General features: G+C 33.1%; 2 protein-coding genes across 14 annotated transcripts in view; one reads left to right on the top strand and one right to left on the bottom strand.

Moving 5' to 3' along the window:
• The window catches only part of LOC111047531 (neuropeptide CCHamide-1 receptor), a 190,420-nt gene that overhangs the window by 120,845 nt on the left and 49,960 nt on the right, over positions 1 to 19,615 (top strand). For 2 of the 12 annotated variants that reach the window (XR_005572605.1, XM_022333298.2), the window contains exon 1: positions 18,840 to 18,978. The exons of the other annotated variants lie outside the window; for them this stretch is intronic. The gene's annotated coding sequence lies outside the window, so the exon portion shown is untranslated. Of the gene's footprint in view, positions 1 to 18,839; positions 18,979 to 19,615 lie in introns of those variants that run through there. 12 annotated transcript variants of the gene reach the window in all.
• Positions 1,121 to 19,085, bottom strand: LOC111047533. 2 transcript variants are annotated; one of them, XM_022333301.2, is made up of 2 exons: positions 18,659 to 18,964; positions 1,121 to 1,737 (listed from the first exon to the last, which is right to left on the bottom strand). In XM_022333301.2, exons 1-2 carry the CDS (start codon positions 18,716 to 18,718, stop codon positions 1,351 to 1,353), a joined length of 447 nt encoding a protein of 148 aa, XP_022188993.1. In that variant the 5' UTR covers positions 18,719 to 18,964; the 3' UTR covers positions 1,121 to 1,350. The 2 variants fall into 2 exon arrangements, with proteins under 2 accessions (XP_022188993.1, XP_022188994.2); XM_022333302.2 differs by lacking the exon at positions 1,121 to 1,737 and adding an exon at positions 9,614 to 10,012 and having other exon boundaries at positions 18,659 to 19,085.

The raw sequence follows: 19,615 nt of genomic DNA, 5'->3' as shown, positions 1-19,615 counted from the left end.
AAAATTCTATTGCACTAGGTCTCATTCCTGGGAGAATTCGCTGGGGGACATGAAAAGGATAATAACTATTCATCCTTGGAAAAGCAGCTGCTAATTTTGTCGTCTGTCGATAATGGAAGATGCAAGTATATCATTCTAAATTCGAGTATATCAAAATTTTCAAAGTTGATCATTATTTTACAGTTTTAAGTTATTAGTGAGTGTTATTTTGTTATTCAATTTGGTTTGTGAACAATCTAAAATCGAACTTTTCTTTTTTCAAATGTTTGAATTGAAAATTGGACCTGAATTCAAGTATATGGAACATAACCTACATTTTGGACTATTTATAGTGTATAAATCGAAATTCGGGGAAAAACAATTTTGGGCTGTGCCTGTAAGTCCTTCCCCAATCATTTTAAAGAATTGTTTACTGTTTATAAATACATAAATATCAAATAACAACTATGCTTCTATGCTTTTGTACTCCGAGGCGAAGCTCGGTGCCCCGATATTGTTAACGACAGAAGCAACTCAACTATCAGCAGAATTGCATTGCATGAAGGCTGACAATAATTATAACTGTCCGATATAACGGATAAGGCGAATGAAATAATAATGATTGGGAGTGTAAGATATATTGAATAATATAAAGGATTTGATAAGAGATTAATTATGCTTTGTGAATCCATTCTTCTCTGCTATTAATTAATAAAAACTCTGAATTAAAACCACTTTTGAACTGGACACACTTACTTTTTAGCAGTGACGAAATTTTGATCTGTTTATTTATTTATTAACATTTCATAATATACAAATCAAATACATGCTCAGAAAAGGACCAAAATGCCTAGCTCAAAGCTGTTCCCTCTCCCAACAACTTTCTGTTGTTGGTCATATTCAGACTGAGAAGACTCCCCAGGAAGAGTTTTCCAAGTCTGAAGATGAACAACAAGGAGTTTGCTATGTTGTCACTGCTGGGAAGGTAAGTGGGTCCATTTCAAAAGTGGTTTTGATTCAAAGTTTGAATCAATAGCAGAGAATGGAATCACAACGCATTATTCATTTATAGTCTGGAGATGACCAACAAAAGGTCGAAACGTCATCACTGCTAAAAAGTGTATCAATTGAAAGATAAGAGTGGAACAGGAATGATTATTTAATGAAATGAAAATTATACAGTGGAATCAGAATATTTGGATGCATTAATAGCATGTATAATAGTAGCAGTAGAACTGTCACTGTTGTGTGATAAATATTAGTCTTCATTCACATTTTAGGATAGATTTCACGCTTAGCCTGCCTATTAGTACTGTGTGTCTCAGTTTGTTCTTGCCCTATTTTAAAGGAGTCACTGCCTCACTGACTGGCTCACGTCGTTTTCACTTCTAGGTGCTCTAGGACACCCTCTTGATCAGTGTTGGGTGCTGTGTATTCGTGGACGGCCTGTTTCACTTTTTTCCCGGTCTCTTTGATTCCATCCTTGAATTTTCCGAATGATTCAGAAACTTTAGCGGCAGCATCGGAGTTTGTAACATTATGGTAAGCGCCTTTTACTGAGTCCTTCACATAGTCGAAAGCCTTACCAATGGAACTGAAAGGTGATTTTTCCTCGTCTTCTTCACTGGATTCTGCCGAGCGACGATGTTTCTTGCTACCTGAAAACTTGTTCTTGGTCTTCTCGTAATGCTCGTCCTCGTACTTTGCTTCATGTTTCTGGGCATGAGCTTCTACATCGTAGATACCTGCTGATGATACCTGTGGACAGATGAGAAAATTGATTTGAACGTGGAACAACAATAGGCCTACATCTAAATAAGGCTGAAATTATAATAAGATTCAATTATCAACATTAATCAATATGAGGAAATTCATTCCAATATTGTTGCCAGATTGGCTTTGATAGATTTATTTTTGCATAGAAATAATACAGTTGAATCGGTATTTGAATGCAAAAATAGAATTTTTGATTCTAAATGATAACTGCCTCAGTCGGGTAGTCGATCGAACAAAAAATGTATTCACTCACATTTTTCAAGTACAGACTTCACTGCTTACTGAACGGTGACTTATTTGTATCGTGTTTTAATTCATTGTTCTTGTCTTATTTTGACAGTGAATTCTCCTTCGTCAATAATGTACAATTATTGTATCACTATATTGCATTCGATAATAATAATTTTCATGGAATGAAATTATTGATTGTCCAGCTTTATGAAATTTTGTGATACCAAGGTTGATTATAATTTCCTAATTTTCCATTCATATGGGTCGAGTTGAAGTGAGGAAGAGCGCTCAAATCTGGTCTTGGAAGTAAAGCCGTTTCGTTTCAAGTAACACTGACATGATTTGCCTTCTTATAGAAATAAGACGATCTGTAGTTTTATGACTCTCCTTTCCAAAATGAACCTTTGACACATGAGCGATATCCTTGCTCGCGAAACATTGAATATTAATCAGCTATGGTATACCTTGCCATGAAATCATCATTATGTTACAAAAAAATATTGTTTCAATAGTTAGCAGAAGATGATTTTACAACGAAGTACTTTCATAACGACTCTCTAATGCCCTAAATGAGTCGAGTTCGTCTTAAAAATGCGAGTGTCAGAGTTTAGTCCAGAGTCTTGTTATAATATTATTATGCCTCATCAAATGAGTTGATCACATGAACACTGAATCATTTCTTGTAAATCTGATATATAATATTCATGCTAAATATCTATTACAAATAAGTAACAATCATCCACTAGGAAAGTTACAAATTTTCTTTTTTTCTCTGCAATGACTTTCCTTCTTTGACCAACATGCTTGAAGATGTTGAATGGAAAAAAATACGACAATGAAGCTTGACATTCTGGACAGTTTTTTCTTGGGACAGTCTATGAAAGCTTAACATTCAAAATCAATTTTGTCAGGGGGAGGCCTAATTGGCAAAGTTCAAAGTTCACGTGCCTGAAAAGCCAGCTAAGCTGGAATCCATGCTCTAAGTAAGTCTACTTGGATTGGGAAAGTTCATCAATCACAAAACTGCTATAAAACCAAAGTCACCAAAGTTATGATATTAGCTTGAAATGCTATCTCCAAAGTCTATCATTGCGTGATGATTTTCTTCTTATAATGAGTCACTCTGAACAAGAACCAGGTAATTAGTTGCAAACAATCTATTTTGAATTCTATTATAGATATATAATCCTATCACTCGTATTATTTCACTTTACATTACTGCACCTGCAACCCCTTGAACCGAAGAAAGAATAATATATTTATTAACTAAGAATTCTTTCATCTATGATTTAACCCATTAGTTTGTTGATTGTATAAACCAGTACACCCTAGACATATACGTTCTACCTATGACATCTCAAAAACCATGTAGACTCTTCGGCAGCATAAAATCAAGATTATATTCAAAGACAATCAATATATCCAATCATATTCAAAGACATATTACAACCTTGTCAAACTGGAGAACTTTTATTCACATAAACGGAGATACCATCAACTAAGTTGCATCCGTCTATGTATCATGACTTCGTTTCATGACTTTCTATGAAAAATAATACTTCCATCATAAATTGTCAGTTCTGAATTCATTTATAATCTTACTAACACAGAATAAGCAATAAAATCATAAATTCTGAAATTTAGTCTGGAGCTACTGCAAGAAGACCGAAGAAGTTATTTCAGATTTGGAGGAACTATTAATTTAACAGGAATTTTTCGTCTAGTTTGGATTTTTAAGCAGGAAAGCAGCTCAGGTTGAGCAGTGTAAGATTACTGTTGTGTCAACCTATAGAAGGTAGTGAATTATATTTCTAATAATGAGATTATTTTAAGAGAGTATTTAGAGTATTTTTAAATAATTCAAAGAATTCTTGATTTGAGAAAATTGAATTCAATTTCTGATTTGACTGCAATAAAAGTATCTATCATCCAATACACTGAAGAGAATGGCTCTCTTGCCAAGAGTTTCGTTGATACATGGTATCCACTTATAAATTACTAGCAGGTAACCCGTGCTCCGCAAGGGTCCAATTGAAAACTTGACCTACTCAAATTGGAATTAAAATAGGCCTATAAGCATCCTCGGTAAAACACTTTAACCGAAACACCGATCTGTGAGACCAGAGGCATAATTAGTTTTCCTATAGTGGAAAAATTGTGAATCTAAAATTGCTGCCCGCTCTAATACCTTCCCCTCCACTATTCCTCAACATTCTCCAACAATGCTCGTCAGTCCCCAACTCACGATTATCAAGTAAACATCAATCTATTGAAAACGTACCGGTCTCAGCAACCGGACCTTTCGGATAACGTTTATTTTTACTTTCCTTGCCCTATTACAATAGGTAAGGAAGTATTGCTTTCCGAAAAAATTAAGGTACCCCAATTTCTAAATTTCTATACGTTTCAGGATCCCCTGAGTCCAAAAAAGTGGTTTTTTGGTATTGGTCTGTATGTGTGTGTGTGTGTGTGTGGTGTGTGTGTGTGTGTGTGTGTGTGTGTGTGTGTGTGTGTGTGTGTGTGTGTGTGTGTGTGTGTGTGTTGAGTGTATGTGCGTCTGTGTACATGATATCTCACCTCCCAATTAACGGAATGACCTGAAATTTGGAACTTAAGGTCCTTACAATATAAGGATCCGACACGAACAATTTCGATCAAATGCAATCCAAGATGGCGGCTAGAATGGCGAAAATTTTGTCAAAAACAGGGTTTTTCGAGATTTTCTCGAAAACGGCTTCAACGATTTTGACCAAATTTATATCCAAATTTATATAGTCATTGTTAAGCTCTATCAACTGCCACTAGTCCCATATCTGTAAAAATTTCAGGAGCTCCGCCCCATCTATGCAAAGTTTGATTCTAGGTTCCCAATTATCAGGCTTCAGATACAATTTAAACAAAAAATTCAAGTAGTAGAAAACCATGCTTCAAGATTCAGCATGAAAATCTCTACAATTTATGTTCAGTAACATTTTCACCTGAAATTGAAAATAAGCTCGAAATTCAAGAAAATATGATTGTTCAATAATTGCAAACTATTGGCAAATGTTGATTCTATTAAATCATTCACTATGAAGAGATAGGAGACCTCGTGTGTTTCCAGCGTTATTGTCCTGTCACCAGCTGACTCAGATCTTTGAATAGTGGACTTGAGATGCGCGGGAACACTAGCGTCGGCTGATCAATTTTCATAACGGCAAGGAAAGTTGTCTGAGTGCGCCACACCAGATTTTTTACCGGTCTAGAATACCGGATGTTTCGACTAACAGATATTTTGAGCATTCAATTTTTTCAATTTTTTTCTAATGATTTCTCTTTATTATTTCGGTATTTTATTGACATGTTTCATTTGAAAAACTGATTTTTGTAATTTATAAAACCTTGGTTTAGGAAAATTAATGACAAAGGATGAGTTATCAACCATCCTTTGGAACTTGTATCAATACGATGCTTCACAATGAAGTGTCACAAAATAAACATTCACTTGACAAAATAGATAATTTCGACCACTATAGTTATTTAAGATCTTTTCTTGCTAATAAAATAACTGGAGGCTGAAAACGTTTGCTCAAACAAGTTTTTTAACAATGATAAACATTATTATTTTCAATGATTACCTTTCAGTTTTGCTATAAATCATAAAATTGATAAAATTTGCTATATTGATAAAATATTTCTCCATGATTATTGTTCTGAGTAGCAACTGATAGTATCTTACACGGATTTTTGTATTGTGTGTTTTCTTACATCCAACATCATACATTTATTTTGGGGATCAATGTTTCCAGAAGAATTTTCTATTCTTCCATCACTTTATATGCAACTAGAATCTATATTATACTTTACTGTAATTGAAATTTACCAATGAAAAATATTTAAATTCATATTTAGTAGAAAATATATCAAATATTACACTTTAAGCAAGACCCGGTCTGTGAGACCGGATGTTTCGGTTTAGGTCAGTCCGGACCATGTTTCGGTTAGAGTGTTAAGAATCTTTATGGACAATTTAAAGTCAATCAGTTGAGTAGTTCAGACGTGATGATGCGTCATTCATGAATTTCCACTCCCGTACGTGTTGAAGCATATTTTTCCTATTATTTTACTATTGATTATTATATTGTAGATTTTAAAAAGGTGCTGTAGGCCTACTAAATTATTAAATCATTGAAAATTATAATTTCTTGGCGATGAAATATGAATCAATATTTTCAACTAGAAAGAACAGTTGATATCACATTATATACCGGTATCAGCTATCTTCTATAGGAGGAAGTGGCAAGGCAGAGACACGGCAACACTGTTCTCCTATCTCTTTCCACTACTATTATTGATAATAAGTAGTTGCCACTACATTGTCAGCACTAAAGTCACTACTTTGACTTCACTATAATTTTGTCAAATTCTTAGTAAGTTGAGAATGATTTCTGATCAAAATCTCAGTTCTGTCAGTTAATTAGGTTGGAGCTTGTGGAACTTATTGATAGTTTTTTGAAAAGTAGTTCAACTAAACACTATAACAATAGTGAGATATCTCACTTCAAACTGTGAACATTATATTCACTCCTAACTTCCAGCAGTGACTGGATGAGAAGCATTAATATTCTACTTATTATCGAGGGTATCGAAAGTACGTCGGCTTACGGATGAAGATTCGGAATTAAATGAACATGTAATACAATTCAATTTTCATCTATATCGACTATTATTGTCGTATCTACTCGTGAATCATAATATTAGGTTTGATATATGTCATGTGAAGGCATCATGAATCCTATTATATTAGGCTAAGTGAGAAATTTCTGTGTGTATGTATTTATTTATGCATTTATGTATGTCCAACCGATCTCGAAAACGGCTCTAACGATTTTCATGAAATTTGGAACATAGTAGGTTTATGATATATAATCTGGATTGCACTAGGTCTCATCCCTGAGAAAACTCACTGAAGGACAAAAAAGGATTATTATTTGATTATTATTCATCCTTGGAGAAACAGCTGATAATTTCGTCGTCGGTCGATAATGGAAGTGTGGGACGGATAATGGAAGTGCATGTGTGTGGGACTGAAACAAAATTATGACTTAGCTGTTGAACTATTGCAATCATTCAATCAGGTACATAGTGCCGGTTTCACATCCTGATTAATTCCAGGTGAACCAATTAAAGAAGCCGTCTTTTTAAAATGGTCTTCTCTGATTTGGTTCACAGGATTAAAATTTAACCGGCTTTTGTGCAACCGGGCCTTTGTGAGAGAGATTTTTGCATTCCACTGGGAATCTCAATCTCAATCCACTGTGATTAGATGGAACCTTTCTGTATAAACTATAATAATATACAGAGTGGGTGAAAAGTCCGAGAACGGCTTAATATTTCATACACAAAGGTAATTTGATGGTGGGTGTGATTGGGGATCCTACTCAAATTGAAAACACTACTTTACTATGACTTCTAAAATCCTGTCTGCCATCTTGGATCCGCCATATTGAATGCAACTTTATTTTTTTAAATGGGTTAGAGGTAATGCGATACATGATTTTGATACGAAATTCAAAGAAAAAATGAATAGTGAAAACTGCACATCGATCTCAAACCGTTCAGAAGATATTCACATTATTAATCAATACTATTCAAAGCAGAAAGGAAAGAAAAAGGTTTGTGAACGGCTTAGTATCTCATAAAAGATTGTGATTTCAAGGTGAGTGTGATTGGGAATCCCTCTCAAATTGAAAATACCAATTTTCTATGACTTCAAAAATCTGGTCCGCCATCTTAGATTCGTCATGTATTGAATGCAACTTCATTTTTCTACTTGGGAAGGTTGTCATGTGATACATCATTTTGATACGGAATTTCAAGAAAAAATGAATGGTGAAAACCGCAAATCGTTATCTCAAACCGTTCAGAAAATATTCACATTATTATTCAATACCACATATATATTTTTAATTTCTGATATGCATGATATTGATTAATAATGTGAATATCTTCTGAACGGTTTGAGATATCGATATGCGATTTTCGCCATTAATTTTTTCTTGAATTTTCTTATCGAAATCATGTATCGCATGACCACCTTCCTATTTTAAAAAAAAAGTTGCATTCAATATGGCGGATCCAAGATGGTGGACTAAATTTTTCATGGTAAAGTAGTATTTTCAATTTGAGTAGGATCCCCGATCACACCCACCATCAAATTACCTTTGTGTATGAGATATGAAGCCGTTCTCGCACTTTTTTCTCTCCTTTCTGCTTTGAATAGTATTGATTAATATTATGTGAATATCTTTCAAACGGTTTGAGATATCGATATGCGGTTTTCGCCATTCTTTTTTTCTTAAAATTTCGTATCGAAATCATGTATTACATGACCACCTTCCTATTAAAAAAATTAAAGATGCATTTAATATGGGGGATCCAAGATGGCGGACCAGATTTTTGAAGTCATAGTAAAGTAGTATTTTCAATTTTAGTTGGATCCTCAATCACACCCACCGTCAAATATCCTTTGTGTATGAGATATTAAGCCGTTCTCGCACTTTTCACAGACTCTGTATGTAGTATACCTTATATTTTTGAATAATATTCTCCCAACTTACTTTATAAACGTCTGTTTATTTTCGTTTTTACAACTTCCTTTTTCACACAACATTATTCTTTGAGCCCATTTCGATGACTGAATGTTTATTTTTGGTGAGCATGTTACTTTAATTATTAACATTTTAAACACATGTTAAGATCATGTGTGCGATGGTAACTTTCAAAATACAATATTTCCTACTTATATTATAATTTCCTCTTTTGTTATAAATTTTCTATGATTTCGTACTCCAGAGCGAAGCTCGGTCCCCCAATATACATATTTTTAATTTTTATTTGAAATTGGAGCAGCTGAATATTATGTCCCCCCCACAATTAAGTTTCTCATTACTGAGTACAAACAGCAATTGAGGAAATAACAGAAACAGGAGAAATCAGTCGCATTTCTATCACCTCTCTGTGAACATTGCATTCAACTACAGTATGTTTTGGAGGATGAATTTCAAATTTGCTTTGCTATCATCCGGTTACTTTCTGTACCTATTCTTCCAGATGAATTATGCAATGTTTTCAAAAAATAGCGTCGCCAAATTTGGTAACTCGACAGCTGTTACCAACTCACACTCTGTCTGGTTTTCACAAGAATACGGAAATCTCTTGATCAGCTGGTTGAAAGATGATTGAATCCTTTGTCAAGTACCTTCAGTGACTTTTCACAGAGTGAGAGTTGAGACCTGTTCAAATGAACTTTTGTATCACGAACCTACTATATTCCATATTTGATCAAAATCGTTGGAGCTGTCAATATACATACACATTACACATCATACTCATACACATACACATACACATACATACACACATTCAGGAAACATTGCTCGCTTAATAGAATAGGATAGGTTAAAGTTATTTATTCATTGTGTTATTTTTAGCATAAATTCTGTCGATGTTACCTATTCAAATGTTGAGACAGTTTTAAGTGAATCTGACTTAACGATCGCATCAGAATAATGATAGATAAAATTAGGTTAAAGTATAATATTCTGATGAGGTATCATTAAGGTAAAATCGACCAATAGAAAAAAAACAGTTGATGAGAACTCTTTATTATTAACAACTCTTTCTTCACATTGAAACTATTGTATCATTTCATTGTTCAATTAATTGCTGTTACTCTTGCGTATCAGGCCTTTCCTCCAGTAATGTTTTTAAAACCATCTTCCACTTCTTTTTCAACTTTTCCAAGCTCGTCTGTAATCAGATCTGCTAGTTTTGACAATTCTTTACCAATCTTCGAGTCCTCAATTTCTCTTACATCTTCGTCTAGATCTTGACTCATCCGATTCATTGCATCATCAATTGCTGATGAAAGTGTTTGATTCCCGGCCATTCTAAGATTCCGATCGCTTTTAATCGTTTCCAGTTCTTCAAATTCATAATAATTGTTCTCTTCCAAATCAGCCAGCCATTCCCATTTGCAAGATACCTGTGAGCAGATAGAAAATGTTATTCAGTTTATTTTCAATCAACACGTACAAAGTCATGCCAAGACATAAGAATCGAATCCAACTCACACCAATAAATAAATTTAAAGTATAAAAAACTTCGATGAGTTGTATGTATATACTTATTACTATAAATAGTGATAAACGTTAAGATCGCTTGGGAGGAGCCGACTTTGTTCTCCGCGTAGCGCCTATGTTGGAAATCAAATTGTTAATAAACTATTGTTGATACAAGTTTATGACTATACTGTATTTCGAAATATGTGTAATGCGAAAATGATTTGCGATTCAAGAGAATTTTTTCTAAATCACTGGATGAATACAAACTGTTAATGTCATGCCAATATGTGCAAAACTTTGTGCATCACAAGATCAAAACACCATTCATGGCATGGGCTCAGGAGCTGATTAGGTAATGATTGTCATAATATTATAAAAATATTGATAATGGAATATAAATTGGAGAGATCAAATTCAATAGAGTTATAGTAGTGGTTGTTGATGAAAATTTCGAAGTTCGAAGTATTCTAGATCTATTATAATAGAAATTATTGAAATGTTTATTGAAAGGTTCATGCTTTACATCCAATTTAACATGTTTGATTCTACAATAATAAACTATTTTTAAGCAAAGAATAGAATATGATTGAAAACAATGAGATCGATTGATATTATGGAGTTTATTAGATTGTATAATTTATACGATGATTCATCAAATCGGATGAGAGTGTTCACGTTCCTGAATAGTTCCAATTCATTCGACGGCTTACAACAACCACATCCAATATGATTGATTTTAATCAGCTAATCGATACTCTCATGCATTGCTAAGTTTTTTCGTGATTTTTTCTGGGTATTAGTGTGTGGATGAAAAGTTGATACATATTAATTAATATTCTCTTATCTTTATCATCTCAACACAAAAAATTAATCGATTCCCACCACTATTTTATTATTCAGAACAATATAATGTCTACAGATGGAAATAAATTGGAAATTGCATTTTTTCAAATAATTATAATAATAATGCTTTGCTCAGTTCAATACTTTCTGGGATCTCCATGTGGATTTCGAATTCAATGTGAAAAGAGTAGGAAAGGAAGAATTTGGCAATCCACTAGACTTCAATATAGACTCATATTGTGTTATAATTTCATGCTTGAACACAACTTATAATATCATGCGTTCTACGTGCTACTTCCATGCTTTTTTGGTACTAAAGCATTGATAAGAAGGCTCTTTTTCTTGCCGATTGTTATTGATAAACATGCACTTTTTGTATCAGGTCAAAATGATTTCCTAAGTTGATTCTGTCCGTATGCGTGCAGCTCATGCAGAAAACTTGGACGCTGAGCGTCAAACTCACCTATTCCACTTGTTGCATAATCGCTTTATACTGCAGTAGTTCAACAACCAAGATGTAAAATAATCATGTGGATTGTCTCTCTATGAACAGGATTCTCATTATGCTAATTACAACTTGTAATGAAATGTTCATTCTTGGTTGCTCATATTTTATCATAATCGATTCAACCTGTTGATTTTGAATCTTCTCAAGTAGTGATGAAGAGATAAATCGGTAAATGTGGAGAGGATTAAGTTGCTAAATAATTTTTTGAACCAGGTATAGAAATTCAAAGAATATTCCATTCACAGTGATGTGTATAAGTATGTTCCTCAATAGTATTCATATCTATTTATGGGTTCAAAAATATCACAATATTGAGAAGAAAAAACAGGCGCTAGACCAAAACTTTTCATCTTCCTAAAAATTACCTGAATATAATGCAGCCCATGAGCTTGTAATTGGAGAATACATCATTTACTTCATGTTCCATGATACTGATACCACAGATAAATCATAAATAGTTTCTCAGTGCTAACACTAATAAACTAAGGTTCACTTGGTACTGTCAGCATTGTTTGAATGAGGATGCAATAATGTTGTGAATGGAGAAAGTTGACACTCTAGAGTGTATCTTACTATAGGATCCGTTCCTCATCAGTTACATAAATAAATCGCACCAATACAAATTATATCGAAGTGACACAGATAATAATACATAATAATGGAGATAGAAAACAATACTTGGAGATTAGTTCAAGATTAAATGAGAGTATTATTACATTGTATCTCAATGTTGGGCTCTGATTCAGTCAGAAAATAATTAGTTTGATAAGGAATTATATCCATGTACAATTAAATTGAACACAAATCTCCAGTCTGCAATCTCACATGAATAACGCAGTGTTCACTAATAAACACCACCAATGAACTCGATGTACAGGAGTTTGTTTGGTTGAGAAGTAGAGCAAACCATAATAAACAGTCTTGATGTTGTACTACTTAGATGGGCCCACCGAGGGCAATAAAAATCAGATCATCCTGATCAATGAGTCCAACGAGTATCGTACAACGTACAACTTATGGAAGAAACGCTCGAGCTTGTCTATGAGACTCGAACAATTTGTAATTCATACACCATTATTGCAACAACTACATTTTAGTATTCTTCCCAAATACTCCCTAATAACTTAAATACTTGCTTCAAGTTCATAGTAAGTACTCTTAAGTCTCAGTAAGTTATTTCTAAATTATCATAACTGAGTTCATAAAACCACAATGGAATATTTATTCCAGGTATTAAATGCAGTCTAAAGTTTGGTATGCTAAGTAATATTGCTAAGCTTATGTTCATCATCTAAGTTATAAGAATTTAAACGTCTGAAAAATCATTTCGTGTAATAGATCGATGGATCTGAAATTTGTTAGGAGCTACTTTTATCAATCCATATTATTAGTACTAGATGGGATAAATAATAATAGAATGGATGGATCATTTAAACAATCTATTTAATTATCAAAAATTTTGATTCGGACATGCAAATATGCCTAAAACTTGAAGTTAAGAAGAAGAAGAAAAAGTAAAAGAAGAAATGGATGATTCACAGTTCCATCCAAAGTGTCGACTGCGAACTATCTATTCAATCTCTCTATTTTTCGCAAATTCCTGGTATTCTGAAGTAGCTATAGCATATCAATCCCGGAATATTTTCTTACTTCATGGATTTGTTTTCATACGATAGGACCCTGACAGCCACTTTCCCCCCTTCCTTCGACTTTCTGCATGAGCGTTTCCAATTTTCAAGAACAATATTTGCCAGTCCAGTTTTCAGGTCCAGTTATCTCTGAATGATAAAGCATGAACTAGAAAGTGTAGAACATTTTTCATTTTGGAGTAAACTTCAAGAATGCCATCATTGAAGTAAAAGTTTGATATACTAATTATTATTTGATTATTGTGGAATTACTGTCAAAAAATGTATTTATTGAAAATTTCAACAACTTACGGTAGGCCTACATCAATATATTCCAATCTTATGTTGTTCTGTTGACCAACTGATTACTTAAAATTCAATAAAACTGATGATATCATAATAGATTATCTTTCACTTTACAAAAAATAATGCCTAATAAAAATTATAATCAAGTTACAATATTTACAAAAAAACAAAGGATCGAAACTATTATCATTAATATTCTCTCCGTTGAAGTGATGCTACTATTTAAGCAAATATTGGGCGCGTCTTGAATATTGTTCATTTGCTCATTCATATTCCACTCGCTAAGGGAGAGTAGTTTAGTATTCCATTTCCTGAATTAATATTTACATGAGATAACAAATTTGATTGCGGCACTGGTGGATTCAATTCCATTGCAACAAGTTGGGAATGGGTGGGGGAGTTCTCATCATTTTGTTGAACGAGTAACATTCTGATGGAGTGTAGTTGCACATCAAAATGGGATAAAGTCCACTTTCCAGTTGGAAGGGATTTTAGGAAAAACTGATTCCACTCGTATGAAACTGATTCACTCTACAGTGAGCTTCTAAAGTTGTTTATATAATTTTTTATGAACTTTTCTGGATGTTCCCATCAGTTTAATGACCGTAACTGTATAAATCCAGTGTAAATACAGTATTGTGAATCAAGTTTATAGAACTTCGAACTAATAGAACTATGATAGATAAATTATCCATATCCTAATAATACAGTAGATAAATAATCCTATTATGAACTAATAAAACTTTGACTAACACCATACCCATGATTAATATGATGTATCTAGGAATATTTGAAATCCATTATGATACTTTACATGATGAACTTTATAAGAGTCCTTTTCATAAGACAATAACCAAGCACATTACTGATTAAGTACATGATTAAGTGCATGATTCATTAGGTAACATCACCTAAATTTCATACATGAAAATATTATTATGTTGATTTTCTATTTATCTCAACAAGAGAATATTTAAAAAATCTTCAAATCAAGAACAACCAATACTACATGGTGAAATACGTTTTATAAATTCAAAAAAAATCATGTGAGTATGTTACTCCTACACAGGAAAAGCAAGTGAAATAAGTTGCACAAATTGATTCGTTCCATATTCTGTTTCTTTCCTATTGAGTCTATAATATTATTGTAATTGATTTTTCGCAACTCGACTACTTTAATAGGAATAGGAATGGAATTTCGTACGGTATAATATGTGGAATATAGATTTTGGTTATCTTCATTACCGGTAATAATAGTCAAATAAAAAGTTTTTGTCAACTTAAAGCGGAATTATTTCTGGGTTTGCTCATTGTTTGTGGTACAGTCGAGATGAAAATCATGACATGATTGAAATAAATAGAGTACGTTTTTATTGTACAATGGTCTGTAATTCACTATTGTGATGAGTAATTATGACGATCGCATGGATCCGTCGCTTCCTCTAAACCATCTTTCAGCCATAGGTCAAATAATGTAGATAAGCAGCTAAAAATACTTTTGACCTATAAATACTTTCAATTTTTTCTGAATAATGAATTTTCCTCAAATAACAGAAAGCATAATTATTTCCCTTTTTTTATTAATAGAGGTTTCTTTGTTACTTGATGGCGATTGAAATGATTCTCAGAAAAGCCCGAATACAAACAAAATGTTATGTAGGCCTATTATGTCCATTTTTGCTACTTATCTATAACGAATGCATTCCATATTTCAATTGGTTTCTTCAGTCAGGCATTGTGAATACACTGTGAATAACAGTTTAATAATTATCTCATATTATATTATGCATGAAATCGCCTACATCAATGAATAATAAGCCTCCAGAATATTTCTCAAAAAAATAATTAATCGATGGTTGAGCCTTACAATTTTTTAAAATCGCTGAAATTGAGAAATTATCGAATATTGAACAATTCACAATACTAACAGAAGACATCCATTGCTGATAACTGATTTATATCAATCTGGATGTAATATAATAATTAAATATAAAGTAATAATTTAATCATCTCATTTGCATTCTTATATTAGCATAATCCGGTTATTGTGAATGAATGAAATGTTAAATGAATATGAATGTAAATGAAATGTGAATAGAATGGAAAAAAATGGAGATAGAACATTTTTATCTATAATCGAAATATCAGGATACCATCATCACCAACGTATTTGTGAATCGGGAAATTAATTCTGAAACAGAATGACATCAGTGTTGTCATTAATAATATTATTGTGTGAATATTAATATTCACTTTTGATCAGATTTCCGACTGTCCATAGATTTGATAAAAATGTATACCCTATATTTGAGATGAGAATGTATATTGGTTGCAATAGTTGAAAATTTCTGAGAGTTTCAGTCCTAGAGATCACTACTTGATGAATGTTGAGGGATGAAAAATCTCGTTGGAGAACACAATCTACAATGTGCTCTAGTCGCCAGTTGTGATACGAATCAAAGCCCACAGACCCTGATTGATAGTAACTACTTTGACCTTCTTTCAGTTTTGAACTCTGAACTCTGGATCTTGAACTCTGAATTATGCGTCTTATGTTCATCTTCAACACTGCTGATGAGAAGAGGTTGATGTCCCGATTGCCTTCCTATTGTGGAGTGGGGCTTGGTTGTCAAATACTGTACATTGTTGTGAAAGATCTTTCATATGTGAATGATATTTCATATTGCACCAAAACAGAATTGAATAATAACAGTGATTTTTTCTATTGTTTCCTTTCTTAGTCCAAGATCTATCGAGATTTTGAATGAGCTCTATTCTTATTATATTTACGTTTTACATTCAATATTTCACTGAATCAAAGTGATTGGGAGCGATTATATAAGGAAACAATAGTCTCTTTATTCGCGCTGATGAGCTATCGATAAAATAAGTTTAGATAAATGCGCCTGCTACTCTAGTTCTAAGGGAAACTCCTCTGATTATCATTAATGAGTATAAAAACTGCTTACTGATGGTTCTGAACACATCCAAAGCTGTAGGTCCACTTATCTCTCATCATCATCCATTATATTACCCACGCACAAGCTTAGAACTCATGTAGACATTGCCAACAGGAAAAAATGTCCATGCAAATAAAATACTTGAAACAAAAAGTCTCTATTGCAACCCGTATCGCGTTCTCAAACGATCTTGGGAGTAACGTTATCCTTAAAAATGTCTGATGTGGATTCATATACAACTCCATCTGAGGTTCACTGAGAAGTTCTTGATATTAAGTTTGAATAATAACGTAATAATGTTGAAGATTGCATCATACACTGAATGGTCACAATATAATTTCATCACATATAAGTAAAGGATTCAATACAGGCAAGCAAAGTTTAAAAAATCTATTGAAAATTGAGAACTACTCGAATTATTTAATTATTCAATAATCAATCAACTTACAAATTATAATAACTGTATGAGATGTTGGTATTCTCTTTTGGAATAAGTGTGAAGTTCACAACTTTCTTTATGAGTGAAATAAGTTATTTAACCATGTTCCGTATTGATGTGCTAAATTAAAAATCTGATAAATGAAAATGATCAGTTACAATTAATTATACGATTTTTCTGAGGATTATTTCCACAGTGATATTTTTGGTCACATAAAATCTAGAATAATAATGGTTTGATTAGATTGGCCTTACTGACTTTATTTATCTGGGTCATCAAATGAGATCAACAAAAACTATTTTGGGACAGTGATTGTACAATTTAACAAATATAATGGTACTATCAATAATAAGCTACATTTCATTATTTCACACTCTGATATTATTGAAGTTCTCGTGCATCTTCCTCATACACGAGATATAATATTACCGTATGTTCCGTCTATAATTACAGTTTCTGGCCTGCAGCGATCAATGTGTTAACTAAATAGGCTGAAATATTATTTGCTATTCTGTAATAGTAAATATATCGTTTATCTCTGTCGTAAGGCCACGTCTATTCTCTGCCTCTTCGTTCAGATTCAAACTGTAATATTATAGGGAATGTTGAAACCCAATTTTCTCATTTTCTTAATTCCAGCGTAGACAATAACAACAGCAATGACAGGCAATGATGAAACAAAGTATGTCATGGAATCAACAAGTCCATTATTTCCAATTTCGAACAGTTTCCATTGAACAAGAACTTCAATTCAAGTGGGCCTATTCGTCTAAATTCATGGTTAAGCACAGCTTGCTTTGTCAAATGCTTGACTTTTTTGAAATCCACCTACCAATCAAAACTCCAAGTACCGGTAGTGATTCAAAAAAGTTCTGTCATAACCTGCGGAATGGCAGCATCATCATCTAAGTTCACATATTTCACATTTTGTGCCGCTAATCTTTGTTTTGGCATGAACCTCCAAATACGATACAGAACCTCATTATACTCCTTCTTCCAATTGAAATTTTAATACAAATCCAATAGTCGAATTGTGGTATTGGATGATGACGCGTTAAGCAACAGAACTAATTAGGTAAATAAATATGAGTAACTGGTCTTCTTATTCACAATATTCATCCATATTTTTCTCCAGAGAATAAAAATTGATTTTAAGAAGAGTATGATGTGGATTCGTGATTTGGCATAATGTGCAAATAAGAATTAGTCAATTTCAAGAAGAGAAATTCAGTTTAAGCAAACCATTAAAACTAAACTATTTTTGAATTTTCATAATTTTATAATTCTACCATAACTATAATAGATCTTCAGTATGGTAGATTGCACTGTCCACACCACTCTCATTACATTCTCATAAATTTCAAGCTTACATAAATGTCAAGTAATATTTTATGTTTTTACGCTTATGGGTGGTCTACGTATTTTCGGAAAAGTATTCTAAAATCAAATGAATATATTGCTTTTGGTTATGGCTAAGATTTGTTGCAAATTGAGATGCGACGCGACGTGACGTGAGTCTGCTGGATAAGTTGGTATCATATTTATGATCTTATATAAATGCTAATAATGTGAATATTATCAACTCATCTGACAAACTCACGTCGCGTCGCGTCTCAATTTGCGACAAGCCTAAGAGGTTGACACCCTTCCAAATTAATTAGCACGTTAAAAGAGCGGAAAGAGAAAGTTTCAAGGTGAGGAAGAGTTTTTTGTTGTTTAGATCGTTTTCACCCAAACTTGATATGACATGAATAGCAATTCTTTTTCAAAATACATCAATTTGTATCTCCTGCCGGGGGAAAAATACCCAAATCCAGTAGAATTAATTCTAGTATAGTAAATAGCCTATCAATGTAATCTAAAAGTAATACATCAAAACTAACCTCGTTAACAAGAAGTACAGCGACGCTGACAGCTATCAAACATAACGTGATGCTTTTCATGTTGAAATAGACCTGTGTGATGTTTCTCCAACGTGAGATGTCAGTTGACTGCTGGATTGGCTGTTGAGGAAGCTCTCGGCTGGGTAATGCTGCTGCGTCACTACTCGGCTCACCGGACCTGTTGAACGCAGCGCTCAATGTCCAAGGTCGATTCAATTCCGATCATACGGCTCTTTTATCAAGTTAGGCCGTCGCTTGTATCTCGCCAGCAATACCAGGCATCACAATAAAAGATGCTATCAATATACGATGATGAAACCGTGAGTAATAGCTTTCACCAGCATCTTCAATAATGGATGACACGTATAGTAATATATTACAGATTGGTCACAGTTACACCTTGAATTGACATCTAGTTGTTGATAACTCCCATAAAAAGTAATAATCTTCTCCTAGTTTGTTAAAAAATAACAATCACTTCAGAAATAATTCATGTTTTCAAGTTCACATCAACTTATTACACAACAAATTTCCTGATGGAGTAATGTAGCCTACTACTCTATTAACAAGGATTTGAAAAAAGAGATCATGAATAGATATTGTTTTTGTCATCAGTAATATGTCATAAAAAGTTGAATTATTCGAACATGTATCTCATGTAATTATTGTGTTCGCTTTTTGGATATCAGATCCACAGATCAATCGATAAAGTTTATGACATGAAAGCTTCTCCTGAAACACAGCCAAATTTAATGAAAATCATTGTTTCCATCATCAAACTTTTAAGAAATCTCTTCATCGTACTGTGATAAAAATATATTTTGCAAGTGTTAAGGTGAGTTTATTTCAGAAGAGATAAACATATAAAACTCAAGAAAGTAAAAAAAGTAGATTCGTATGGCTTTTGTTGGTGGGGAGTCCCTTGCGGGAAGGTCCCACCGCCTGAATGTATGATGT

This window comes from Nilaparvata lugens, chromosome 1 (assembly GCF_014356525.2).
Source record: "Nilaparvata lugens isolate BPH chromosome 1, ASM1435652v1, whole genome shotgun sequence".
Taxonomy (NCBI): domain Eukaryota; kingdom Metazoa; phylum Arthropoda; class Insecta; order Hemiptera; family Delphacidae; genus Nilaparvata; species Nilaparvata lugens.
Note: the sequence above shows the minus strand (reverse complement) of the source record. Positions and strands in the feature narration are given on the sequence as shown.

Bases quoted from the DNA above. Each gene is read 5' to 3' on its own strand.
- LOC111047533 (XM_022333301.2), bottom strand. From the start codon at position 18,718: ATGAAAAGCATCACGTTATGTTTGATAGCTGTCAGCGTCGCTGTACTT. The intron at 1,738-18,658 runs GTTAGTTTTGAT...ATCTGTCCACAG, and splicing joins CTGTACTTCTTGTTAACGAG to GTATCATCAGCAGGTATCTA.